The following is a 27,946-nucleotide window of genomic DNA, read 5'->3' as shown; positions in this document are numbered from 1 at the left end:
TAATAACAGACATTGCAATGCATTTGCATCAACATCCCCACACCCTTTAGTTTTTTTTATTTATGTATAAATACATGTCAATACCACAAGATGGCACTTTCGTACTTGCAACATTTACTACTACATATACGTATCTTCTTCAAGATGTTCCAAATGTAGACGTGTAAACTTTTTTAAAAAGCAAGATCTTGTACAAACAGCTTGTTTGTGTGTATCTGTGTGTGTAATAAATAAAGTCAGAGAACATTTTTTTTTAGAAAAAGAATCATAAATAATTGCAGGTAATAAAATTTAAATTACAAAATCAGAATGTATATTAACTGACTGAATTAAAGTTTTCAATAGTTAAAATGTACCTAAATGGCTTGATACCAATTTAAAATAGCACTCTTCTCATTTCCTTAATCATTAATACGTTTGTCCAACAAGGAAGAAAGAGAAACCTTCTCATGAATAAAAAAATGGCGTGGATTATATGCTGCAAAATTTCTGGTTTATTGTTATCTCCTTTGGCAGAAGGAAAATCGGATTTTGTGATCTAAGAAACTGTGTCAGTCTGGAAATCAAGGAACTCTGGATCTTTCGATAGCGTCGAATGTAACTCAAATATAAACTCTAGAAAACTCATTGTTGAAAGTGGTGAAGAAGAAAGAAACTTTGCACTAATATAGTGCATAATGACGTAGCGTCCAGTTTGTCCTTTACAGTAAATTTTATCTCCCCCCCCGCACAAGATTGTCATGCTTTCAAAAATTTAAAAAAAAAATAAATAAGTAGAAGACTGTAGAACTTCTCATTTGTCCTTATTCCTATGGTTAAAAAGGAAGAGATGTAATTCTGAGGTCCCCTCTGGGGAAGAGTCATAAAGATATACCATGTTTCAGATATGCTAAAAAGTAAAACCGGTTAAGTTTGCAAGTTATATTCTGCCCAATTACCGGTATATCAGATGCCAGATTCTCCCAAAGAAAAATAAAAATAAAAACCAAACTCATCAGCTGGAATCTTGTATCAAAAGAGGCGGGGTGGGGGTGGGGTGGGGACGTCGGTTAAGGCAGTCAATGTCTACATTTGGGTGGTGGTTTCCATCTTACATATCAACATCTCCATCGTAGGCTAAAGTCAGACACTTCGGCGGCGGAGGAGTATGTTGTGGCTGTTTTGGTTTTTTGCTGAAAAGAAAGAAAAACATTCATTTCTTCAAGGAAGCCAAACAGGTGGAACTGAATCCTTCATTTGGGGCCCAATCCAGGCAAAGTTAAACCCCAAAGTTAAACCTTTGAAAAGGTTTTCCCTTTTCAAAACTGGAAGGCTAAATTGAACTTATTTTAATTCCCTCTCCACACACTTAGGCCATAGGTAGAAAAAGCAGAAACCATAGAATTGTGGACTACTTAAGAAACACGTACAGGTAGTCCTTGACTTATAACCATTCGTTTTGTCACCGTCTGAAGTTACAATGGCACTGAAAAAATGACTTATGACCATTTTTCACACTTACGACTGTTGCAGACATGAAACAAACAAAATGTTAAAAAGTTTATGTACTTACTTACCAAGCACATCTACATTATAGCAATAGCACTTAGACCTTACATACTGCTTCACAGTGCTTTACTCTAAGCGGTTTACAGAGTCAGCATATTGCCCCCAACAATAATCTGGGTCCTTATTTTACTGACCTCAGAAGAAGAGAAGGCTGAGTCAATCTTGAGCCAGTGAGAATCGAACTGCTGAACTGCTGGCAGCCGGCGGTCAACAGACGTAGCCTGCAGTACTGCATTCTAACCATTGTGCCACCAAATTATATTAAAGGACCAAAATATCTTTACAATCCCCAAGGCATGTCACAACTTTTGAGCACCCCTGATGTTTGGAAATTGAAAGTTGAAAAATATGACACGCCCATTGGTCACGTGATCAAAATTCAGACGTTTGGCAACTGACTCATATTTATAATGGTTGCAGTGTCCTAAGATCATGTGATCAGCTTTTGCGGTCCTCTGACAAATCAAGTGAACGGGGAAGCCAGATTCACTTAACAACTGCGGCAAGAAAGGTAGTAAAATAGGACAAAACTGTCTTGTTTAACAACAGAAATTTTGGGGTCAATTGTCGTCGTAAGTCGAGGCCTACCTGTATACCGCCTTTCTTTTTGCAGCCCTTGAGGACTACACTTGTGTAAATTCAATGATAAATCCCTAAAAATGACATGATTTTCCACCAGCTTTTGGTGACCTAGTACAACAATAAAAATGTCATAAACCTTTGGATAGTCTAAAAGATAGTCTAAGAGCCTTGGTGGCGCAGCAGACTAAAGTGCTGTTAAGTAGCACCAGCTGACTGCAATTACTGCAAGTTCAAATCTCACCAGACTCAAGGTTGACTCAGCCTTCCATCTTTTCGAGGTAGGTAAAATGAGGACCGGGATTGTGGGGGCAATAAGCTGACTTTGTATAAAAAAGAACACCACTTGGGGGGGCCGAAAGCCCTACTAAGCAGGTATATACAAAAGTATGAAGGCTATTGCTTAACGCATTGTAAACCGCCCTGAGTCTCCGGAGAAGGGCAGCATATAAATCGAACCAATAAATAAATAAATAAAAGCCCTTAAAACAGCATCTTTCCCTGAACTATCATTTTAAAGAAAATACCCTCAGAAAAATTCACTAAAGTAAAATCATGATACAAATATCTTATCTTTCCTATAGCTCTTAAAATGTTTGAATAAATGGGATTACAGTTTCCCTGAATCAAAGAATATTGGGTCAACCTTTTAACAACATATTTTTGGGGGAAACAGGAGGAGGAAGGTGTGTTGGAAATGTTCACTGCCTTGAGTTATTTGTAAAAATAATAAAGATGGGAAATGAACAAATAAATATTTGCTGTTGAAGGATAAATCAGCAATGCGGTTGCAATCTTAAAAAAAAAAAGACTTGTATGTGTATTTGAGAATCAAAATGCTATGTAGAAGGCTTATTTTTTTAACTAAATCAAGTTTTAAAATATAAATTAAAATAAGCAAAGTTTTAGCTATATAATAGTGAAAATAACTAATATTAATATTTTTATTAATAGGAACTGCCCAGAGTCACTTAGACATTGAGATGTGTGTGTGTGTGTATAAATTTGATAAATAAATAAATGTTGCTCCACATTATATTGGTATTTGTTATAGGAAAATACAATATATCCAATTCTCTGGTCTTCCACAAGCCCATTTGCCCAGAGCCATTTCATAATAGCTCCTACAAAAGAAGAGACAAACTACTACTAAAATGAAAAACTTTTTATCAGTTAAGAACTAATATGGTGATATCATTGAATAAAACTCTATCTGCACACCTTATCTTCTCTTGGGCATGAATGAATATGAATATATCTGTCTGTCTATATGTATGTATATAGTCCCATGGTTGTGTAGAGGTGAAGACGCTTGTCTTGGAAGGTTGAGAGTTCAATTCTAGGGAGTAGTAGATGTTTTTCTATCGTGGCGCAAAGAGAAAATATCTGCTGTGAATGCCACATAGGCACCAGGAAGGGCATCTGGCCAGTAAACGCTCAGTTCCATTCAGTCACCCTGACTCCACCCCGAATAAAGGGATTAAAGGGTCATAAAAAGAATATACATATACATACTTACATACATACATACATACATATCAACCTAAATAAAATGTCTACGGAGCTTCTCGGTCACCCAGGTCATAGTTGTCCCAAAGGTGCTTTTTCAAGAGACAACTGGATTTTCTTGTTTTTCTTTAAAGATGTTCACTTCTCATTAAAAGAAGCTTCTCCGGCTCTGACTGGATGATGCGGAATAGAAAGATTTATACTCCTTGCAGACAGCTGGTCATTTGCATCCTTTTAGAGAGGCCATCTATGTCAAAATTGAACAGCCCTCTCTTAACAGAGGGGGAGGGATACAACATCATCTATCACCAGTCTACAACGAGTCCTTTCAACAGTTCCAAGAAGGCTGCACACCCATTTGCACCACTCAAGTGACCCTGACGACACAGATAAACCTCCAGGTGGCCTTAACAGCTTGCTAAAAGAAGGCAAATGACCAGCTGTCTGCAAGGAGTATCAATCCTTCCATTCCCCACCATCCAGTCAAGAGTTGAAGAAGCTTCTTGGATGAGAAATGAAACATCTTCAAAACCAGAAAGTCCAGTTGCCTCTTGAAAAAGCACCTTTCAGACAACCTAAATAAAAGGATTGGAGCATCCTTTCAGGATGATAGGCTAAACTAAACCTGTAAATAATGTGAACAGATGAAAGGATTTTCAAGTGATACTTAGCTTTCTAATTACAGAGAATATAAAGTAAGCTCAGAATTTTAATCTCTGAAAGCTATTTGCAACTTTGATACCAATGAATTTCAGTCATTCTAATTTATTTCCAAATAACTGGATCTGAATCCAACATCTCGAAACAGAATTAACAGGGTTAGAAGCAAGCACAGAATACATACCAAAGAAGATAGGAGGTGAAGATTAGGAAAACTATAATGAGAAATCCGCCAGCTGATACTCCATATACCCAGATTTTAAGTTTTCCATCTGAGAAAGGGGAACAAAATAACACATTTGACACGAGGTGTACATTTTGCTTATTTTCTGTCAGTTAAAAATAGGAAACCATTAGTAACCATTACTTCCTGAATTTGCCTACCCTGAAGGGCTGGCAAAACTCATTTATGAAGCATGCCAATCTGTATAGAAACAACCAAAGAATCATGCAAAAATCACAGAGCTACCAGGGAAGTTGCATCTTATGAGAAAAGGAGTAAGTAGGCCAAATATGGCCTTTGTGCACATTTGAGTATATTGCTTACAGTTTTGTAGGGTTAAGTATATTTTAATTAGGTCTTTTTTTTTTTTTTTAATGGGATTGCATTTTCCTAGAGTGAGATATCCTGAAAAATGCTAATAGCTGTATGGGTGTTCAGAGCTTCTCCCTTTTGAAAATAACCCTTGTGCATATACAGGTAGTTCTCTACTTGCAACCATTCATTTATTGACTGTCTGAAGTTACAATGGCACTGAAAAAAGTAACTTATAACTGTTTTTCACACTCATAACTGTAGCAGCCTCCCCATGATCAAACTTTGAATGCTTGGCAACTGTGTTCTAGGCTAGACCTAGGCTTCCTTAGAAATTAAACAGCACAAACTTAGTTCCGGCAAACCTCTTTAATTCACATGGCTGTAAATTACTTTCATTTACAGTCCGCAAGGCTTGATAAACAGTCTTTCAGAGGAAAGTTATCAACACCCACCTATCTCATGTGGAACGTTGCCAAAGAACTAATTTCCAGATGCAGGGCAAGGCCAAACTTGGCACAGAGTCACAAACAGAAGTTTCAAATCTTGAATTGGCCAGATGAACTAATTGCTTCCTGCAAAAGCTCACGTGCTGTTCACTTCTCTTTTATGCCTTATGGGAGGGGCCAATCATCTCCAAGTCTTACTCCCAAATCGACCCTGTTTCCTTAATTGTTCCTGTCTCCTGGCAGCTCTGCGCATGTGCACACTGGGAGCAGGCTCACGCTGTTCTTCTGCCTCGCTGTCAGACTCCGGAGTCTCCAGAGGCAGCAAAGAACTACCAGATGGCCTTGGCCCCCACTTTGCCTCCGACTCAGAGCCATTGTCCGAGCCTTCCCCAGACTCCAGGATTGGCCCACGTTCCTCCCCAACCTCCTCACTGTATGAATCTGCTGCCAGCACTGCTGGCCGCTGCCAGGCTACAACAAACTGGTATGTATTGATGATGGTTGCAGTGACCCAGGGTCATGTGATCATCTCTTGCGATCTTCTGACAAGCAAAGTCAATAGTGAATCTGGATTCAATTAAAAACCTTCTTACTAACAGTTGTAGCGATTCACTTAGCAACGGTGGCAAGAAAGGTCATAAAATGGGCAAAACTGACTTAACTGTTTTGCTTAGCAGCAGAAATTTTGGGCTCAATTGTGGTCGTAAATCGAGGACTACCTGAATCTGTTTGTGTTCCATTTACACTGATTCTGTGACACATCCAGTCTGTAGGCTGCCAGTTTGACACCCCTCCTCTATTTCATCTCCATGTAATCAGAAGAATAACAGATCACCATCCAAGGCTACAGGTTTATCACAGATACACACAAGTGCCATTAGCTCATGTCACAATTTGTTACACACCACTGCCAGATGTCTGCCACTCTTTGGTGGAGAGGCTAGGGTAAGCAATATTTTTCAGCCAATGGACTCCTTAGAATTTTAAGAGCACGTGGAAGGTGTTCTCGCAAATGGCTGACAATGGGGATCTATGGGTTGAAGTAACATGTTAGCAAAGCAGCCATATATCATCTGCGAGAGCCAGGTGAAGGTGTTGTACTATGAGTAAAGAGATGAAGTTCAACTCCTCCTTCAGCCTTGGAAGCTCCCTGGGTGGCTTGGTCTCTCTCTCTCTCTCTCTCAGCCCAATCTACTTCAAGGAGTTGGGCTGCAGGAAATTACAGGAGAAGTGATGCTCCCTTTAAATTCATGAGGGAAATCATATAATATAAATCAACAAACTAACCATTAAATGAAGGACAAGAGGAAGGAACCTGGTGATCACCATGCCAGTTCCCACTGAGAAGGTCTCTCCTTAGGAGAACAGTCGACAGCTTCATCTGCAAAGCAGCAGATAAGCAACCTTCTTCTGCATTTACAGTCCTTGTAACCATCATGAATAATGAAAAATATACTCAACAGCAGGTATCCTGCAACTGTAGGATTCCAACTTGTGATTTAATTATAACTGCAGTGTTACAGTGCAGTGCCTGGCAGCTACGTTTGGAGTTGAACACAGATCACAGGTATGGAGAAAGTCTCATGGTTTACATTGACCTTTTATGTTTTTTTTCTCTCCTCCTTGAAGGAGAATCTCTCCTACTTATATTTCTGATTAATCAGTGAAGGGAATGTCATTAGCTTCAGCATTGTAAACTGAAATCCCAGGTCATTCTACAGAATAATGCTCTTGCACAATTTTATGCTAATAATATTCATATGATTATATTACAAATGAGAGTTTGTATATCCTCTAGTGCAGTTTCTGGTTATGTGATTCACTGAGCATGAAGTTTACTTTTCAAATTAAGAGAGAAAGAGAGACAGAGAGAGAGCATCATGCCACAATTTGTTATTTTTACCTGGGTTAAAAGGCTGAATTGACCATCCTTTGAAAATGTCATGCATTTTGGAATTGATAGGTTTATGCTTGGCAGCATTTGTTTTAACATCGGCTTTCTTATCTGCTAAACCGGGGATCTTCATGCAGTAGTCCAGGAAACCATTTGATCTCATGATTTCAGTGTAGCCTCTCTCACAGCCACAGATGCCACCCTAGGTAACAAGGAGAAAGGTAGTTCAGAAATTAGTTCATCCCCAGAAAATGTGTCCGCTGGGGGGCTGCTGGGTGCACGCCAGTTAACCTAATGCCAGGTGCTTTTATTGTCTTAACTGAAAGCCCAAACTAGACCAAGGACTTACTCTAAATTGCCAATACCTTTCAAAGCTTTTTGAGTCATACTAAGTATAACAGAACAATGGAGTGCCTGTTCCTTCTTTTAATGAGCCTGGATAAATGGGCTGCAACAGAAACACTGAAGACAAAAATCCATCTTGCCGAAAGAACCCAGCTCAAAACCCTGCAGTGATGAAAATAAAACATTTCCCCTCTCAAATAAGATGTTGTTCATTTAAGGCTGCAATTCTGTGTGGAAAGACTGGTCGGCAGCTTAACCTGGCATCTATTTAGAGTAAATGCATAGGACTTGCATTATGTTATGCATCAAAATTTAATTATTTAATATGTGATGGTAAGGCTGTATGGATTTCAAAGTAAAAGCAGAGTTTCTGTGTTTTAACATACCAGTGTATTGATTGATAGAAAATAATAAAGATGAGATATAAATAGAGGGATGGAGATGGGGAGAGAGAGAGAGAGAGAGGGAGGGAGGGAGGGAGGGAGGGAGGGAGGGAGGGAGAGAGAGAGAGAGAGAATGAATCATTGCAATTGATATAACTGCTCAACTCAAATTCACAATTCTGGGCAACTAACAATATAAAAAGAACAAGGTGTTATTTCAGGCAAGAACTGGAGGCACATCAACATACTTTACTTTCCCTCCATATAGTGTCTTGATGTGAGATTTTAGGGAAAACACCATTTGCAGAGTGTAAAACCTTCAGCTGTCCTCAGCTGCAGAAGGATACTGAGATATAGGTAGAAGAGTGTGGTTGTGTGTTTGGAAAATGGCTAATGGGTGGTCTTCTTGTGTGGAGGTTGTATGGATTTGTCCTTAGCATGAAATCAGACCAGGTAACAGCCCCCGAAAAGGCTATTCATTTTAACTGTGTTTTAAAATACAGTTTGAGAGCCAATTTGATATACTGTAGTGCAGTGATGGCAAACCTTTTCAGCACCGGTTGCCGAAAGCGCACACACGCTTGTCAGGGCCATGCTTCGGAAAAGCTGAACTTCTGGGTTCTATCGTGCATGCACGACCAACAATTAGCTGGCCAGTGCACATGCGCACACCGGTTTTTGGCACTGCTGCGTGGGCAAAGGACAGCTGATCGTTGCCCGCACATGCGTGTCAGAAACCCAGAAGACAAACAGGCAAGGCTGCGCGTACTGGGCGACATGGATTCGTGTGCCACTTTGGGCACACGTGCCATAGGTTCGTCATCACAGCTGTAGTGGATGAGGCAACAGACTAGAAGCCAGGAGATGGCGAGTTCTAGTTCTGACATAGGCATGAAAGCCAACTGGGTGACCCTGGACCAATTACTCTCTCTCAGCCCAGCCCATCTCACAGGGTTCATGTTGTGGGAAAATATGAGCCGAGGTGGCGCAGTGGTTAGAGTGCAGTACTGCAGCTACTTCAGCTGACTGCTAGTTCAGCAGATCAGCGGATCAAATCTCACCGGCTCAAGGTTGACTCAGCCTTCCATCCTTCCGAGGTGGGTAAAATGAGGACCTAGATTGTTGGGGGCAATAGGCTATTTAGTATACTGTCTTTGGTGTAAGCTGCCCAGAGTCCTCGGAGAGCGGGCGGCATAGAAATATGACTAATAAATAAATAAAATTGGAGGATTGTTAAGTATGTTCACTGCCTTGTAAAAATAATAAAGGCGGGATCAAAATCTAAAAAAATACCCATGCAAATTCTCAGAAAGGTTAGTCTGTAAAAAATACTTCTCTTTTTCTACTATGCATTTTAGATCCTTGGGATTTTTTTTTCTTCATATTTATCTGGGATTTTTTGAATCTATTTTATGCTGAGGTGTATTGTCATATCGCCATCTGGAAAAAAAAATCCATAGAAGCAGTTCCTATGTGAGAAAGGACATCTGTCCTCTCATGCGGAACCGGAAAGGTTCTAGATGAACAGACGTGACTCAGCTTCACCTCTGTGAAGACATTGTGAAGCAGCAGCCATTGTCCCACTGTTAACTTTTGTTAACATTGTTCCATTGTTAACTTTTCAAGGATAAATTAACATATAAGGAAACCTATCAATTGTAGCAGCTGTCCAAGGACAAATGCAATTTTATTGTGCTTCTGCCTCCCAAAATATAGGAACAGGTGTGGATACCAAACTGTCTTCCAAAAATCAAAATATGGGGCAGGATAGGTTCCCCATGGACTGAAAGCTTGAAGGTACATTGTGCCTGATCTTTGGGTTGCTTGTTTGTTTATTTACTATTTTCCACCCATGTCAGTCAATGACCCTTTTCTTTGCTTGTAATCATTGGAGGAAGTAACTTGGGTTGCTTCCTTTTCCTTTAAGCTCAGAATTAAAAGGCAGAGAAGAGAGCCATTTTGGTCTACTTCTTAAGGCACCATTAAAAACCAAGAGACTGAGTTCTAGTCCCACCTTAGAAATGAAATGAGATGACTTTGGGCCAGTTGCTCTTTTTCAGCCCAACTCATTCATAGGGTTGTTATTGTTGTGGGGAAAATATGAGGAGGAAGGAATATTAGGTATGTTGGCTGCCTTGAGTTACTTATAAAATAATAAGGGTAGGATACAGATAAATAAAAAAAAACATTGCAGGAGGTCTGTTGTTTCATTTCAGTGTTCCAAAGAAATCCCAAAGGACTATAAGAACACAAATGGTTATGCTTCACATGGGAAAGGATTGAGTTCCTGATCTCACTGGAAGTGAACATTTATATGTTCCTTTCGTCCCCAGCTTCTATATTTCTATATTTACAACCTGTCTTTCATATTCCAAGCTGAATTTCTGTGAAAAGAAGGAAGTATTTACTGGTAGTTTCCCAAATACATGTTTTCTTCCCACATCCCCTTTTGTCTGTAAGGCTATATATTCAGTTTACTGAATGGATAGTGCATGCCCGATTAGATCTTTAGTCTGTTGGGAGCTTTTTGATTTTGATTTCTTTTACATTCTAAAAATAATTGGTTCTTTCTAATGAAGTAAAGGGCGCTGTCTGAATTACCTGTGTACAGAATGAAAAGGGTTTCTTGCAGGCTGGGTTGCAATGCCTGGTTGTAGCCGGCTGTAACTGCATAGAGCAGCCACCTGCAAGAACAATTGTCAAGAGAAATAATCAAAGTTACAATTCAAAAATGAGTTAGGAATATCCGCTGGTTATTTGCTGTGGCGCAACGCTGCTTTTGAAAACAGTACATTTACATTATTCCCAAGACACATTGGCAGAGGACGTTTTAGCATCCATTCTGCCCTGTGAAAAGTCTCGTGTTTAGAGTCTCTGTATTTTTAAAGTATACAGCCGATATTCTACAATTTTTATATATAGAGATAAAATATGAATATGACAAATGAGTATTTCAAAACACAAATAATAAAAATATTATAATGATAAAACAGGCAAAAGATTTAATAACTTAAGCTGCTGGTTTTTCATTCAGAAATATTTTTTTCTGCATGTATTAACCATACTTATCGTTTTTTCCAATTTTTTTTTTGTTTGCATTTTTCTTCTGGAAAAATAAGAGCATGGTTAATTTTTTTAAAGTGCATAATGTAGTACATGGTCTTGAAGCAACTTTTTTATCAATATATCAACAACAAGAATTTATGGCAAAAGAAGTGCAGAATAATAATAAGTTTATAGTGAGCACTTGACAGCTGATTGCATTTATTCATATAATACACATGTGAAGTTGAAGGGAGGTGGGGAGTAGAATTAAAAACTAAAGCATCCCAAGTGCATCCTTTTAAGTACGGGTGTCAAACTCGCGGTGTCACGTTGTCGTCACGTGACGTTTTGTGATGTTTTTCCCATTCACGGAGCTGGGGTGGGATTCATATGATGAATCTGGCCCATGGGCCATCTCTTTGACACCCCTGCTTTTAAGTTTATAAAGACTCAGCCCCAGTGGTGAAATCCTACTGGTTCGCATTGGTTCGGGCGAATCGGTAGTGATAAAAGCTACTGGTTCGGCGAACTGGTAGTAAAAAAAAGCTACTGGTTGGTCTGAACCGGTATTTCCGACAATCAGCTCTGCCGCACTATTTATTTTCGCTAAAAAGCAGGAAAATCCAAATAGCACGGCACAGCTGTTTCCCCCCCCCCCTTTGCGCTGTTCTACTTACCTTGTTAAGTGTCCTTTTTCCAACCAAAGTGCTTGTTTGGCGTGTATTGTGCATGCGCGTGCAGCATGTGTTTGGTGCACACTGCACATGTGCACACAGCATGTGTTTGGTGTGCACCGTGCATGCACCGGCAGCAAACCAGTGGCAAACCGCCAAGGATTTCACCACTGCTTAGCCCACTTCCATTTAGATGGCATATGGAGCAAGCACAGAACTTGTCACTCTGCTTAGAAATGCCCCTATGTTGATCAGATGAAAGATTCAATCTACACAATTGTATGTTGAATACACTGAGATTGAAATGGCAATCCCAGGTGAGATTGGAAGCCCCTATAAAAGAGGAGATGGTGAAGGGCACGTCTTACCATTTCCACCTTTCCTTTCTCTCAAGGGCAATTTCCTAGCAAATAAGCAACTTTTTAATATTTGTCTAAAAACAAAGGTGTGAGGGTCAGGGCATGAAACTGATGCAGTAGAAACCTCTTTGTCACGCTTCAGCATTATAATGTTAAAGAGCTTAGAAACTAACATAGTTATTTTTGATGAATCTTGTGAAAAAAACTATGTTAGAATTTGAATAAAGGGCTAAAAGGCTACTTTCTTGGAAGAAAAGCAGCCAGGAATTGAAGGACACTGAGAAAAAAGAGCTAAGGCTACTGTATTTGGACTGCACAAATCTGGATGACCATCATATGACATCAATGGCATTAGAATTTTCTACATCTCTTTGCTGTCCTTGATTCACTGTTTCAGTCTGCAATAAAGCATGAAGGAAGAGCTTTGTTGATAAACCTCTTTAGAGATAAATAATTGCTCATATTCTATTGTATGCTATCTGTTTATAGAATATTACTATTAAATAAAGTTTTAATTGTAATCAACTTGAACTGAAGACAGAATATAATATGCAGGTTCCCTAAGTTTAAGATATTATTGGTATCAGGAGAAGAACAGATAAGAGAGGTGACAGTTTTATTATAAGATCAGCACAGAGTGTGCTGGTTGAAATAAATATAACATTAGATGTTGGTTAAAAATGCATATCCAAATGAGGCTCAGCTGCTATAAACTCCAATTCTAAGCATAATGCCTTCTACCAAATACACATAAAACAGATCACAAAATTTAGATTGGACTAGTGCCAGGACTGCAAATTTTCCATGAGTATGTAGAGAATGTGTGTCCCATTCAACAACGGAAGTACTTTTTTTCCCCTTCAAAAATCTTTAGGGCCTTTGGATCTAAAATAACTTTTAAGCTAAAAAAACCCCAAATTTAATTGGAACTTAACTTTGGAGTGTTTTCAGCAGTCTATTTGACCTGAGCTTTCCAAACTGTTGTATCTTTAAAGATACTATCCAAACATTTACTTGTTCAATTAAATTCCCATTTGCCACCTATGTGGTTTTCAGCATCACAAGGCAATATCTATAAGCATGTCTGGGCCCCTTTCCCACCAGTCCTACATGCCCTCTCTGTCTGGAGGTGTATGGAGGTGTGCAAGTGGTACCGGTGTGTGTGTGTGTGTGGAGGTTGCATGGGGGTGCAACACAGGTCTGTGGGGGTGCATGAGTGCTTGGTAAGGAAATATCTTTGAAAAGATTATAAAATGGGTCACGAGTTATCTAATGTGTTTCTAAAGCTTTTCCCAATTCCACAAAGAACAGTGATAAAACACCTGTATCATCTTCAGACAACACAATAGGTGGCAGGCTTTTGGTCAACCTGTAGGGAAGATGATCTCAATTGAGAGATATTTAAGAATCATACATACTTACTTCTCCTTGGTGGAGACAGCCCATAACATTGTCTCTGCTGGTTACATTTAACACACATATATTATCATATGACTATAAGTATTACCAAATATTTATCAATGGGGACTCTGGAAATTAGGTCAAACAGATTTAAAGACTATGAAGATTGCATAACATGTCCTTTTAGAAGGTGTAACACACCTTCCTGTTGATTGACCTAAAATTAAATATTGGCTAATAATGCTTGACCTGCCCTAAAGCTCTCTACAAAAATATTCTCTTTTCAACCATTCCAGAAATTTCCAATATTAATGTTTAGTGCAAAATCACATCAATAGTTGACTGGTATGAAGCAATGCTGACGGTAATATTGCATTACATTTTCAGCCGTAGCATATTATTTAGAGGAGTTATGAAAAAAATGTCACCCATAACAACAAAAGAGGAAACTAAATTCAATAAATATTTAATCTCATCAGGTTGGACTGCTTCAGTAGGAAAGTGATTGCCCCAGCTTCATTCTTAAGCATGGACTCATGCCGTTCCTCTAAATTCTCTATATCTTCCTTTATTTTTTTCTCTCTCTCTACCTCCATTTCTCTCTCTCTCACACACACACACTCCCTGAAACCTTGTTCATTCTTACTGAAAAGATCATAGACAAGATATTTATATTACAGTATGGCTCTTGGTGGCTTAATTTTCATTCCTACTGTGGTTTCCCGAAAGTAAGACCCTGTTTTATATTTTTTTGAACCCCGAAATAAGTGCTTGGCCTTATTTTTGGGGAGGTCGTATTATTTTGGGGCGTGTTGAGCAAGACGGGACTCCTCTTGCCGTCTTACCTAATTTCCAGCTCTGTTTCCCTAAGCCTAACCAGAGGAAATGGGACCGGCTGTGCATACATTTAAATATTTTTGGGAGGGCTTATTTTCAGGGAGGGCTTATTTTTTGGGGGGGCTTATTTTAGTGCATGGGCTCAAAAGCCCAATTGGGCTTATTATCAGGGGATGTCTTATTTTCAGGGATACAAGGTATTACATTTATAACACTATAATGGAGAAATAAACTAAATGATGTGATTTCCCCCCCCCACAATTCTCTTGCTGAAAAATTGCAAACAGAGTCCCCCAAATATACAACAGTCTCTCATTAAAATTCCATAAATAAATTCTCTTCTCTTCAGCTGTGCCAGGCTCTATTCACTTACAGACTAGATATTTGAACACTCCTCCTTTGCTCTTTCAGATTATTTTATTGCCCTCTCTAATGAGCAATGCAGTTACTGTGTGGTTCTTAGTATACAAATGCATTTTTTTTATTTCTCTAAGACAGAGAGGAGTATCTCCTAGGGAAAAAAATGTGCTTTGTCAAAGCTACATTTTTTAATAAACAAAGCTCTACTTTTGGAGATAAATATTCACTAAAGCTCAATAGAGTCCCTGGTTCTTATTAATAATCAGAACAATATCAGTCTTTAAAACATCAAGTTCAAAAATATCTATCAAAGAGAACTGCACATAGTGTAGCACCTGTTTGTGTGGCATAAATTTGAAGGCAACAAACCATAGAAGCATGTGAACAAATGAGTCTACCAGCATTTCCATGTGCTTTTGGTGAATGATCAGTATGAATCATGTTTATATGACTTTATTAGTAATCCTGCCATCCACCACTCTCTAGAGCCTTACACCTGAGAGGATCAGTGGTAGAAATCACAATGAAATGGCGAATCAAATATTTCTGCTTCTCTCTGTGAGTTCTCATCCTGGTCTTCACAATCATTCCTATTCACGAGTTTCTTTAATTGTGTTGCCGGTATTAATTGAAATACGCACACATATATTTATGTAATGTAGAGTCATAATAGCACAATGAAGCAAAGTCAGCTGGAGTCATTTGCTTTGAAGGAAACCTTTGGCCATGTATTTGCTCTCTGCATGTGCCACACACTATTTTCATTGCACAGGTTGATTGCTCTGGGTGCCCTGATGATTATGTGCATATATTCCTGCTTGCAGTTTTCAGCTGAACTCTTTAAGTTTATTTAAAATATTTATATTTCTCCTTCATTTAATTTGAATTTATAAGGTAACTAGAAAGAAAATCACATTGGCACGATAAAAACAATACAGCAGAGCATCTAAAATGAACAAAACCGAAAGAAAAATATCACCACCACTGTCTGGCATTTTAAACATCCCTGAAGAAAACAATGATATTAATAAAATCCCTGAAGAAAATAATAAAACTAATATCTTTCTTAAAGAAAGGAGAGATAAAATCTCTTGGGCAAATGAAAGAGGAATATTTCAGGTTAGAGGAATGTGTTTTGAGTTTTTCCAGATACCAGGACAAACCCTTTCTAGATTTTAGAACACAATCATAAAAACATGATTATAAAAGAACACAATTATAAAAAAGATCAGTATTGTTTTAGAACAATATTTAAAGTGGAAATCAACAATGAATGAGGCATACGGCAAGGAGATACAATATCACCTATCTTTTTCTCAGCCTGCCTTGAAGAAGTATTTCGCAAACTAGACTGCGTAAAAGTTGAATAAAAATCAATGGCACCTATTTAAATCACTTAAGATTTGTAGATGATGTTGTCCTCTTCTCACAAGACCCAGAAGAGCTACAAAGACATATACAAGAGCTCCACAAAGCAGGAATGGCTTAAAAATAAACCTGAAAAAAAGCCGGGTTATATTTAATGAATTCACCAAAGAGAGAGTGAAAAAAATTATATCTGGAGAAGAACTAGACGTAGTAGACCACTACATATACCTTCGGCAATGGATCTCAATGGAAGGTGATACAATAAAGGAAATTGAACAGCGTGTTAACTGTGGTTGGCAGGCATTCCGCAAGCTAAGCATAATTTTCAGGAACAATCTCTCCCTATGCCTGAAGAGAAAAGTGTTCAATCAGTGTGTGCTACCTGCTCTAACATGTTCCAGGGAAACATGGACACTAAACTCACAATCGATACAAAAGCTATGAGTGGCGCGAAGAGCCATGGAAAGATACATGCTTGGCATTACAAGACACGATAGAAAGACCTGAATATGGATTAGAGAACAAATGAAAGTATACAGTATCATCAAGAGATTAAAAGAACTGAAATGGAAATGGGCTAGTCACATAGCAAGAAGAGCTGATGGCAGGTGGACCAAGGCAGTCCTAGAAAGGATCCCACTTGATAAAAAGCGTCCATGAAAGAGACCTAAAACAAGATGGATCGACGACATCAGCAAGGGCCCCATTGGCAAAAGGAAGCTTAGGACCATATTGGTTGGAAATATGCAGAAGAAGCCTTCATCCTGCAGTAGATAGACAATGGCTAAAATTATGATAATGATTGTTTTAGAACAAAGGAAAGTGTTACATAAACATAAAGCCATCTGCCAAGTATTTATATGAATTAGCATATATTCACTTTTGAAGCAAATGCTTGAAAGGATGCTGGCTTTGAACCCACAGAAATTCCTAGAAAATATCAATTCTCAATATTTTTTTTTAACATGGATTGAAACTCGTTTGGATCTATAATTGGCCTTGGGCCTCAATAAGGAGCTGAAGAATATAAAAGTTTATTTATTCATTTAAAAAAAAAAAACTTATATGGCTGCTATCTCACGGAGTGATCCTAACCAGCTCACAACAACTAATAAAAACAAGATAAGAACCTTTCCCACGAGGTACCAGAGTAACCACACTATTGATCCCAACTGAATCATATCCTAGCACAGTACTCGGGAGAAAAGAAAAAGTCTTCTTTGGCTTTTGAAAGGCCAAAAGAGTAGAGGACCCTTAAATATCAGATGAGAGGCTGTTCCAAAGCGCTAGGGCAGCTACAGAGAAAGAACACCTCCTCGGAGGTCTCATCAGATGACAGAATTTCAGGAAAAGGACCTGGAACATACTCACCCTATCTGATCTAGTTGAATAGGTAGATACACCTGGAGAAGAGGTATTCCTGCAAATAACTTGGCCTTGTGCCAATGAGCCATGCTGGCCTTTAAAGATGATAACTAGCATTTTGAATTGCACCCATGAAAGCATCTGGGATCCAGTTGCAGCTCATGCAACAGTAATATAAGACGGCCAAACCATGGGACATACAGAAGTCCAGTCCCTGTTGCTTTCTGGACCAGTTGTAGTTTCTCAATGGTCTTCATGTAGACCACATTGTAGTGACCCAATCAGGAAGAGGCTAAGCCATGTGTGACTATGAGGAAGACCTGGAATGGGCACAATCAGGATACAAGACGAATTTGAACAAAGGCTGCTTTGGCTATATAAGTTGCAAGTCCAGAACATCCCACCAGTGGTGGGTTGCTCCCGGTTCGGTCCGGTTCTATAGAACCAGTAGGAAAACCGGAAGGAGGCTCTGCCCACCCGGCACAACGTCATCATGGGTGATCTGCACGCACATGGTCCCGTTGTGAACCAGTAGTAAAGGTAAGTAGAACCCACCCCTGATCCCCACCCCCCAAACTATGTACCAGTTCTGTCTATTATTTCATCCACAGTCAAATATGTCAGCTCTCCTGACTACCCACAACCACTTGCCTGACTATTGCCCCCTCCTCTGTACTGAAACAAGGCTTCCTAAAAACCTCTTTAGCCAGCCTCCTTTTTAAAAAAGATTTAATAAATTAATGAGTTTAGGCCACAAAAGGTCCATGCTCATTGCTGATCCTATAAAAAAAAATAAGTGTTAAAATTAATCATTGCAATTTAAATAAATTCAGAAGAGGGAAAGAATGGGAAATAAATGAAAGAGAAGGGGCTAACTACATGCTTTTTGAATTAATTCCTTTGTATGTCCTTTCTTTTTTCTTTTATTGCAGTATCAAATTCAAAAAAGGGAAAAAAAAGAAACAATTTTAAATGCTTACAAAATAACGATTGCAAGTATCAATTATCAGGGACTAATGAGTTTATATTATAATCTGCAGGTTTGTATATTGTATGTCATTATACTTTCTAGTTTCCAATCTTAAAGAATTTGAACATGATGCTTTTCCCTGTATTTGCAATTTTCTTCTATTGAGGTGCACAAATTTGTAGATCTTTTGGGAAAAGCTGCACAGAACAATTTTTTTTTTTGCACACAGCATGTCACACATTAGAGGGAAGATTGGATGGCAGCATTTACAGTTTTTCTTATCTCTTTCCTACTCTATAATGATCATCTAGATTTTTACAGCCCAGGTCTTAAAAAACAACAAACTGAGACTGAAATGGAGGCATACCTGGATAATTCCAGGTAATGTTTTCCTCTTCATATGATGGAACATGCTCCTGGAGGAGCAGAGGGGGAGAGTTATCGCAACACAGAGTTTTCCCAGAGAACAGCCTAGATTAAGAGACCGCACAGTCCTCCATTGCAGAGGTGGTATTCAGCCGGTTCTGGAGAACCAGTAGTGGAAATTTTGAGTGTTCAGAGAACCGGCAAATACCACCTCTGACTGGCCCCGTCCCCATCTATTCACTGCCTCCTGAGTCCCAGCTGATCGGCTGAGTCTTCTTTTGTTGCCCTGCACATGGAGCTGGAAAGAAGGTTAGTGGGGTGGAGAGAGAATGGAGATTTTCAGTATCCTTCCCTTCCCCTGGAGAGGGGTGGAAATGGAGATTTTACGGTATCCTTCCCCTGGAGTGGGGTGGAAATGGAGATTTTACAGTATCCTTCCCCTGCCATGCCCACCAAGCCCCGCCCACCAAGCCATGCCATGCCCACCAAGCCACACCCACAGAACCGATAGTAAAATGTTTGAATCCCACTACTGCTCCACTGGATGGGGCAGGGGATGAAGAAGTTCAGGGAAACGACACCCTAGAATATCTCAGGATAGATCTGGTAGGTTAGAAGGTTATAGTTTTAGTTTGGCAAGGTTCTGTCCATTAGGTATAAGCAAATATAGGATTGGACTCAACCGGATTTCGCTGTCTCTTCTCTAGGCTTGGGTCTGATAGTTCTAGATGGCAGGGATTTTCTTAAAAAAAAACAAACCCCAGAAAAAACTACACTAGTTTGCACTTTGGGAAGGTCCTTGGATTTCAGGCTAGGATTGCCAAAGGAGCCTAGAAGATTATACTTAAGATAGCTCCTACACATAGAATGCTTTTCATCCTATTATTCAGAAGGCACTGACAGCACTACATTTACATACCTCTTACAAACTTACCTCTGTATTCAGATCTTCCTCATTTTTTAGTACTGAGCATTCTAATTTAGACCTGTGGTTCCTGTTCTCAGCTTCCTCATGTGATAAATATTAAAATATTTTAATGGCCAGGAGCTTTATATATTTTGAAGTTGCAATATTGGTTTTTATATACATTGAACGAGTGTAATCATTTGATTATTGATAAGAGATGAGATATGGAAAGGAGAGGTTTGTAAAAAAAAATTTGAAGTAGAAGGTTGTTAAATTATTGAAATTGTTTAGACTTGCCTAGAGGAGGAATGGAGTCCTATCTATCTATCTATCTATCTATCTATCTATCTATCTATCTATCTATCTACCTACCTACCTACCTACCTACCTTTCTATCTAAATATCTATCTATCTATCTATCTATCTATCTAAATATCTATCTAAATATCTATCATTATCTATCTATCTCTGTCTTCTCTTTTTCTTTTCTTTATTCTTTTTCTATCTCTTTTCACTTTTCACTTTTCTGTTTCTTTTCTTTACTGTTTATATTTTCTTTAGCTTGTATTAGTTTTCTATCTTTGTATTTGTATTATTTAAAAAAGGAACTAGTATAAAATTGGTAATACAGAGAGTGGTGAAGGTGATGGTGATATTGATGATAACAATGACATTGCTGAGCATACCTACCTGTAACATTCAATCTATCAGAACGCTGGCACCACACTGTGCGTTCATTATCTTGCCAAAGACTTGTTTTCCATACATAATTATAGCATTTTCCTCCTATAATTCAAATAAAGCAACAGTTTATATATACCTGAAATATATCTTTTTTTTCTTCTTTTCAATAACACTAAACATTGTTAAATAAATTCAAAGGAAAACTATTAAAGATGTATCCAGGCAGGAGAAATACAAAGATTTTAGAGTTTGCTGTTCTGGTGATTTAACTTTCTGTAATTGTCTGTCTAGTCCAGTGGCTCTCAACCTTCCTAATGCTGCGACCCTTTAATATAGTTCCTCATGTTGTAGTGACCCCCAACAATAAAATTATTCCTAAGACCATTGAAAATATGTGTTTTCCTATGGTCTTAGGCGACCCCTGTGAAAGGGTCATTCGACCCCTAAAGGGGTCCCGACCCACAGGTTGAAAACCACTCGTCTAGTCTATCCCATTTTTTGCCTCCTTTCTAAGGACCATAAACAGTTTCCCAGTCTCTGCTTGCCTTTTCAAACATTTTCTTAATAAACATCTTTTGATGGGAAGAACAGATAGTGTTTGAAAACATGACAGTAAACTACAGAAATGACAACTAGAAAACAGTTTAAAGGCAAACTCTTCTGTGAGGTAATAAGAACTGTGGTTTACAGTATTCCCTACCTGAGCAAGGCCTGGTCTCCAATTCTTGTTCAGGGCAGCTGTCTTGATTTTCAAAAGATTGAATTATAAATGTTCTTGATCGAGACTGACGACCCATGCTCTCAAAGCTCCTGCCATCAATGCACGTTAATTCACAAGAGCTCCACTCAGACCACTCGGATAAATGACAGTCACCTTATAGCCAGAAATGAAAAAAGGAGGGGAATGAAGACTTTACTAATGGATGTCTCTATGCCCTCTTCAGTTATAACATCAGAAGGAACCTATACAGATTATCCAACCCAAGGAATAATCTTGTACGTTCTGGGATCCTTTTTGCAACATGTCCCAGAATGTTGGTGAGAAAATAGTTAAAAAATGGTAATATTGGTTTCCTGCATTTCAAATGTGGGAATCTCTCTTTCTCTCCCTATCCCAGTCTGTCTCTCTCTCTCTCACACACACAAATTTAGAATTAAGTTAAAAGCACAAAGTACAATTGCTGACTATCATCCATCTGCAAAATGTTGGCCCAACCATGTGCCCACTATAGACACACCCACTTTGTCATTTTTTTAAAAAAATTGATTTATATGCCGCCCTTCTCCGGAGACTCAGGGCGGCTTACAATGTGCTCAGCAATAGCCTTCATCCTTTTGTATATTTATACAAAGTCAGCTTATTGCCCCCACAAATGGGTCCCATTTTCCCTTCACTAGAGCTGGAAATGTCCCCAGAAGTGGATAAGTGGTTTACTTTTTATTTATTATTAAACTTATATGCCACCCATCTTGCCTACTCATCTACTTGACCCAATCCAATTCCTGCTCTGCTTGAGATATCCAGTATAGGATGTGGACAGGCCTCCCAGCAACAGCCAGGCTTGTCAATTGTGAGGGATGCTGAGAGTTGTAATTCAGCATCATTCGAAGGGCCAGAAGCTTCCTACATCTGGACCCTGGCCTTCCTAAAAACACCCTTCTAGAAAGGGTTTCAAAAACACTGACTTTAATTTTAAAGCAGCAATGGGAACTTTTTGGTGTTGAGGGCTATCCTTTTTAAATTATTTTTTTGTGGCAGCTGAAGAATACACTGAGGTCATATATGAGAATGTAGTATATGGGTTTGTGGAGTGGGAGTGAACTGCTTTTTTTTATAGTAGTTATGTTAAAACCTCTCAGTCCTTCCTTAACTTGCTTTACAATTATGTTAAACTAAAACATGTTTCAATGTTTTTGCTTTTGCAAAAAGTAATAAAGTGTATCTTACTGACAAATTTTGGCAATACAATTTCACAATTGGGGAATTCTAAAAAAGAAGTGGCGGTTGCATGTGATCCCTGCTATTGAGCTGTAGGAATGGTTAAATCAAGCATGTTAAAACATTTTCACCATCTGGATGTCCATGACCTAATTATTAGCATATAATCTACTATACTTTTCAAAATCAAGTTCTTAAAAAGCTCTTTTGCATGGCTAATCAGCATAAGCACAAAAATATTAAACTTTAACATAGCTTTGGAGATTTGTTTCTCTGGATAAGGCTGAACCCTAGACTACATTATACTTTACTTGCAACAACAGTTTCTTACTTGGGTGTTTCTCAGATACACACATACAAAGGGACAGGGGGGAGCATACAACTTCAGTTAAGGCAAAAAGATGCTTAAACCAGATGTGTCTTTTTCCAGAATGTGTTGTTGGGTTGCCAAAGATGTAACTGCATCAGCACTGTAAATGGTCCAAAGCACTTTCTTACCATTGAATCTGAAGAGTACATTGCTCTCTGGTATAATGTGCATTGCATGAGTTAAAAAAGAGATGGGAAATGTTGACTTCTGGACCATAGTCCATCTGCAAGGGCTTTCTGCTTATTTCTACTCTCAAAATTCCATAATTATTTTAACCCTCTCTCTGGATTTATATTACCTATATTAAAACAGTAGAGTTGAGAGATATCTTATAATATAGGCTATAGATAAGTTTAAGATAAAAGGTTAATTCTGCAAAACCCAAAGGGACCGTTCTCTCATGAAAGGCTGCAGTCCATGTGAATTGCAATTTATGGTGACCAGATTATTTTGATCACGGATGGATCCTGAGCCCAAGGTCAGCAAAGTCAGAGCCAAAACGGGGTGACATTTTTAAATCAGAAGGCTACTTGGGCCCCCTGGACCACAAGTTCATCATGCCAAACATAAAAGTTAGTATCAGGAGACCAATGTAAGTAGTCCTTTGTATGATTGTGTTCTGATTAGACATCTTTAAAATTGGACAGTAATCCATCAAAAAGCTAGGATGTATAGAACAAACTACAGGTCTATGTCAAACCACCTATTTTCTTGGAACATCATGTGCAATTGGCCATAGCTATTTATCATCAAAATGAAGGAATACAGTCCTTTTCAGGCCTTTTACCTGGACAAGGGACAGAACACGGAAGTCGAAGCAAAATCTCTTTAGGGGGAAGCTCTTCACACAGGGTGCTCTCAACTTGCTTAAATGTTGATGATGAAGTGCCATCATGCACCACACACAGTAGGTTTCGTACCTGGATTCCATCTCCGCATTGTCCACCCTAACAGAGGGGAAAAAAATAGAGGTTATCATAACAACTTGCTGCATAAATAACTACACTTTGTATGCTGTATATACATCTTGATTCTAGAAACAATGCAAAGTGTTTGCAAATCAGGCAATACTTTTTGCAGTGTGCAAGAATGGTAAAAGTGTTCTTTCCTATTTCCATTTTTTTGTGTTCTGTCCCTTGCAGTTGATAAGTATTCTGCAATGTTGTTAAAGGACTATTCTCCAACAAATACTTTCTTCTTTTGGTGGAGGCAAGGAAGAGGATAGATGTGTTCTTATTACTCTTGAACAGGGGTCTCTAAACTTGGCAACTTTAAGACTTGTGGACTTCAACTCCCAGAATCCCCCAGTCAGAAGTCCACAAGTCTTAAAGTTGCCATGTTTGCAGACCCATGCTCTTCAACTACACATAATAATAAACTTTTGAAGATAATATGGATTCAGAAGAACTAAAGCCTCACTGGGTATATTGGTAAAGCATTATTGCTCTACAAATGCAGAAGAAAAAGTGTTTGGGTTTGTTTCTCAAAACAACATGTCCCTTTATAACATGTTACATCTTCCTCACTTTTGCACCTCTTCCTGGGTATGACCCAATTAGTCTGCCGTGATTAATGCTAAGTAAATCTCATCTTCTCCGTACTCTAAAATAATTGAGTGTGGAAATCTAAATCACTTTAAAACCAATGCTAGATACCGGATCAAAATGTTTTGAATGAAGAATGATCTAAAAGATAAAAGAGGGAAGGGTAGAATGATGCATAAGGCAAATAGATGGCATGCCCAATGCAGTGTGGAAAAAGGGAGGACATACATGTGATCCATGCTGAGAAAGCAAAAGTACAGCTGTTTGATGCTTCACAATTCACATCAACGTTTACATTTTCAGACTATTAGAAAAAAAAGCAATCATTTCAAGGGAAAAAAAGTCGAAGTCAGCACTTCAGGCTACTGAAGCTTTAAACTGTACTGTTTCAAGGCCTTTCGAAGTGTTGAAAGAGGCTACGTGGTATTCTTAGTACAAAAGTCAATTTCCTTGGTAGCAGGTTCTCTGAAATTAAATCATGCTTTGATCTAGGCATGCTGATGCAAAACCCATCTATGACACTCACTGGAATGCTATTACAATTGTACAGCTCTTTGACCTTTGATATTAAATTAGTTTTTAGTCACTTGCCTTGGTTGTATTTATGATGACTTTTCCCTACTTTGTTAGAATTTTCAATAATATTAAATTAACGTCTCCCTCTTAACTTTCAAGGCAAGGATAAAACTGCCTCATAAAAGTGGGTTGCAATCAAGTTCATTTTCTACCTGTTGGGTCAAGGAGATGTTTTACAAACTTCAAGTACCTCAACTCTGCACGGGGACCATTCTCCAAGAACCCAGCTATAGCAGGGTTTTGCAACACAATTGCGGAATTGAGTAAGATCAGCTGGGCAAGGTCTTCCTTCTCCTTGGGCTTCCATAATTATAGATCGGGTACGGAGCATCTGACCTAAAAGAGGAGAGATTATTATTAAATACCTTGTATTTTAATATTTTCTAAATCTTTCTGGGCACATTTAAAATACTGATAAGTCATTGGGAAAGGAGGTTATGGTGTACGCCCAGTCCTATCTCTCTAATTAGTTTAAATGAAAACTGATAAGGCTAAAATAACTGAAGGCTTGAATTTGGCTGTACAAGAGCTATTTGGACTAATGCAATCAAGGCCAGAATTGAAAAAATCATCCAATGATTCAAAGTGCAGATTGTGCAAAGAAGCAGAAAAAAGAAACAATAGATCATATATTCAGGTTGTGCAAAATTGCACAAACTGATAATAAACAATGACATAACACAGTCACCAAAATGATTCACTGGAACATTTATAAAAATTATCATGTGCCAATAATGAAAAATTGGTGGGAACATAGAGATGAAAATGTAGTAAAAAAATGAGCAGTCAAAAATATTGTGGGATTTCTGAATATAGACTGATAAAAGTTTTGGTTCGTAACACATCAGATACAATTTCAGTTACAGAAAAGAAAATGTGGATAATGGATGAGGAAATACCAGGGGACAGTAGAATAGAAGACAAAGAATTGGAGAAGATCACAAAGTATCAAGATCTGAAAAGCCAAATTGAAACATTATGGAATAAACAGCTGTGGTGATTCCAGTGGTTATTGACACAAAGGGTGCCATACCAAAAAAAATCACAGACAGGACTTAGAAAAATTAACACATTGAAAAAAATTGCATCTGTCAATTGCAAAAAGTCCATCATCATTATTTTTTTAAAAAATGTATATATTCCAAAGTGAGTGCCTTGAGTCCTTTAAACCTAACACCCCCCCTCAAAAAAAACCCAGTAATATTTAAAAACCAGTCCATCATTCTAGTAACATCTCAGTGTAACCTACCACGACCCTTACAGCTACAACTCAAGGGCCAAAGATGTAGTTCAATGGCAAACTACTTCTGAGAATCTTACCAAGAAAACTGTAGGGACTACAGAGTGTGCCTACTGATGTGAAGGCACAGATATACACAACATGCACAGAAGAACGACAACTCAGTGCTCAAGGATTTGTTGCAATAACAGAGATGCCTTTGCATGAGAGATATTCCAGATCCGGCAATCATTCCTGGCTCTACAGCGTCAGTTCTATAGCATCAATTTATAACTTGTAAGCCTCCCAGAGTCACCTTGTAGGGGAGATGGATGGTATAAAATTTAATAAATGAAATAAATAGATAAATAAATAAATAAGTACCTAGTACACTCATTAATTTTCAATCTGTGATGATTGTACCGAATGTGTCTGGTATGTACAATAGGTATGTATATATATGTGTATGTATGTATGTGTATACATATATACATATATGATCTCCATACTGCTTCAGCTAATAAGAGCCACTGTTATTTGCTCAACTTGATAAAGAAAGAAAGCTTTCCTATTGAACGCTATCTTAAGTATCACGCTATCAGTCAGGAAGCTTTTCCACTTTCAGTAACAAGCTGGCTTCTATGTAATTGGAATAGTATTAGATGAAATATTTCTTCCTATAGGCTGTCCTATGTCAGGGCAGTAGATGATGGTGATGATTCCTTTTAATTGAGTCTGCTGATACTTTAACAAATGGTGCTTAATAGTGTTATTCCAAAAATAGTAACCTAATTTCTGCTCCTATTTACTGAGTTCAGGATATTTTGCTGAAAATTAATAGGTTCTTAATGGAAATGCTAAAAGTGGGTTTGGACAGTAATAGCCATTACCTAGCTTGTAATTTTTCAGCTCCGATAACTATAATTTGATCAAACAATCTTCACATTTCAGATGGTTAGAAGAAGAAAAGCAATTGAAACAGATGACCATTGTTGTTGGAAAACAGCACTATCGTAATTACAATATTTTGGAATATGCAACAGTACATTAGTATTTGAGGGGTTTTTTTTCTAAGTCTGAGAATTAAACACCAGGATATATCATGTAACACAATACTCAAACTGAATATGCTTCCAGGAATCCGGATAATGTCTATTGAGGGTCACTAGTCCTCATGGTGATCTTGGGGTAACAGAGCCCTGCTTTGTGGCAATCACTACTTTGAAGAACTTGCTTCTCCAGAGGGATGAGCAGTGCTTGTCTTGCTAACCAGCAAGTTAGCCAACAGTATTTGTCTCCTAACTTAGTGGCTCCTGTATGCTGGCTAGGAAAGTCTGGGCGTTGAAATCCCCTCATCTTAACATTGTCAAGGTTAAGATACATAATAATTTGAGTGTGGGAATCTATTTTTGATGTTATGCTTTTATTTTTAGTTTATATTTTTGTTGCTGTTCAGAGTTCTCAGGACTGGGACAGATTATGCACAGATGGAAATAAACAAACAAGCAAACAAACAAACATACAGGAATCTTGAGGGGAAAAAATAAATAAATGCTTAATTACCAAAACCATCAGCATGGGTACTTCCCAACCTCCTATACAAAATCATGCAATATCTTTATTTATATACTTTTCAAATCATTATTTCTCCAAAGGTTAATTATGGAAAAAGGAAATTAACTTAATAATAAGGATTTCTCTTTGGATAATTATTCATTATGTTCTACCTTATTCTTATTGATTAACTTGCCGTGGAGAAATATGAAAGTAGTGCTATCTACTGATTTGTCATAAATGCTATTAAGCCTTGGCTTAAAAAGATGGCACTTAAAAATGAGTTTAATTAAGGAAACAATGAAGCATTTCTTTCAGATGCTCCTAATTAACAAAGATGAGCTGACAAGATTTGGCGAATGAAACATATTCATGATCAATACAAAAAACAAAGATTAACATAGATAATAATTTGTAATAATAATTAGGATTTATACTATAATGTATTATGGCAGTGTACATTAAAATGCCTACACTACTGTATTTCAATGCCTTTCCTGCTTTTA

At 38.2% G+C, this 27,946-nt stretch overlaps 1 protein-coding gene across 1 annotated transcript in view; it reads right to left on the bottom strand.

Moving 5' to 3' along the window:
• Positions 1-22: 22 nt before the first annotated feature.
• The window catches only part of THSD7B (thrombospondin type 1 domain containing 7B), a 550,701-nt gene continuing 522,777 nt past the window's right edge, over positions 23-27,946 (bottom strand). Inside the window, exons 21-28 of the mRNA XM_060687945.2 lie at positions 24,858-25,003; positions 23,335-23,494; positions 20,939-21,112; positions 20,245-20,340; positions 10,504-10,586; positions 7,184-7,376; positions 4,481-4,568; positions 23-1,172 (exon numbers count right to left, since the gene is read on the bottom strand). Coding sequence (XP_060543928.2) covers positions 1,091-1,172; positions 4,481-4,568; positions 7,184-7,376; positions 10,504-10,586; positions 20,245-20,340; positions 20,939-21,112; positions 23,335-23,494; positions 24,858-25,003 — 1,022 coding nt within the window. The 3' untranslated portion in view covers positions 23-1,090. The remainder of the gene's footprint in view (positions 1,173-4,480; positions 4,569-7,183; positions 7,377-10,503; positions 10,587-20,244; positions 20,341-20,938; positions 21,113-23,334; positions 23,495-24,857; positions 25,004-27,946) is intronic.

Source organism: Pantherophis guttatus, chromosome 1 (genome assembly GCF_059756535.1).
Source record: "Pantherophis guttatus breed Tessera chromosome 1, ASM5975653v1, whole genome shotgun sequence".
In the NCBI taxonomy this organism is placed as follows: Eukaryota; Metazoa; Chordata; class Lepidosauria; order Squamata; family Colubridae; genus Pantherophis; species Pantherophis guttatus.
The sequence above is the reverse complement of the archived record's forward strand: the minus strand, read 5'-3'. Positions and strand labels throughout refer to the sequence as shown.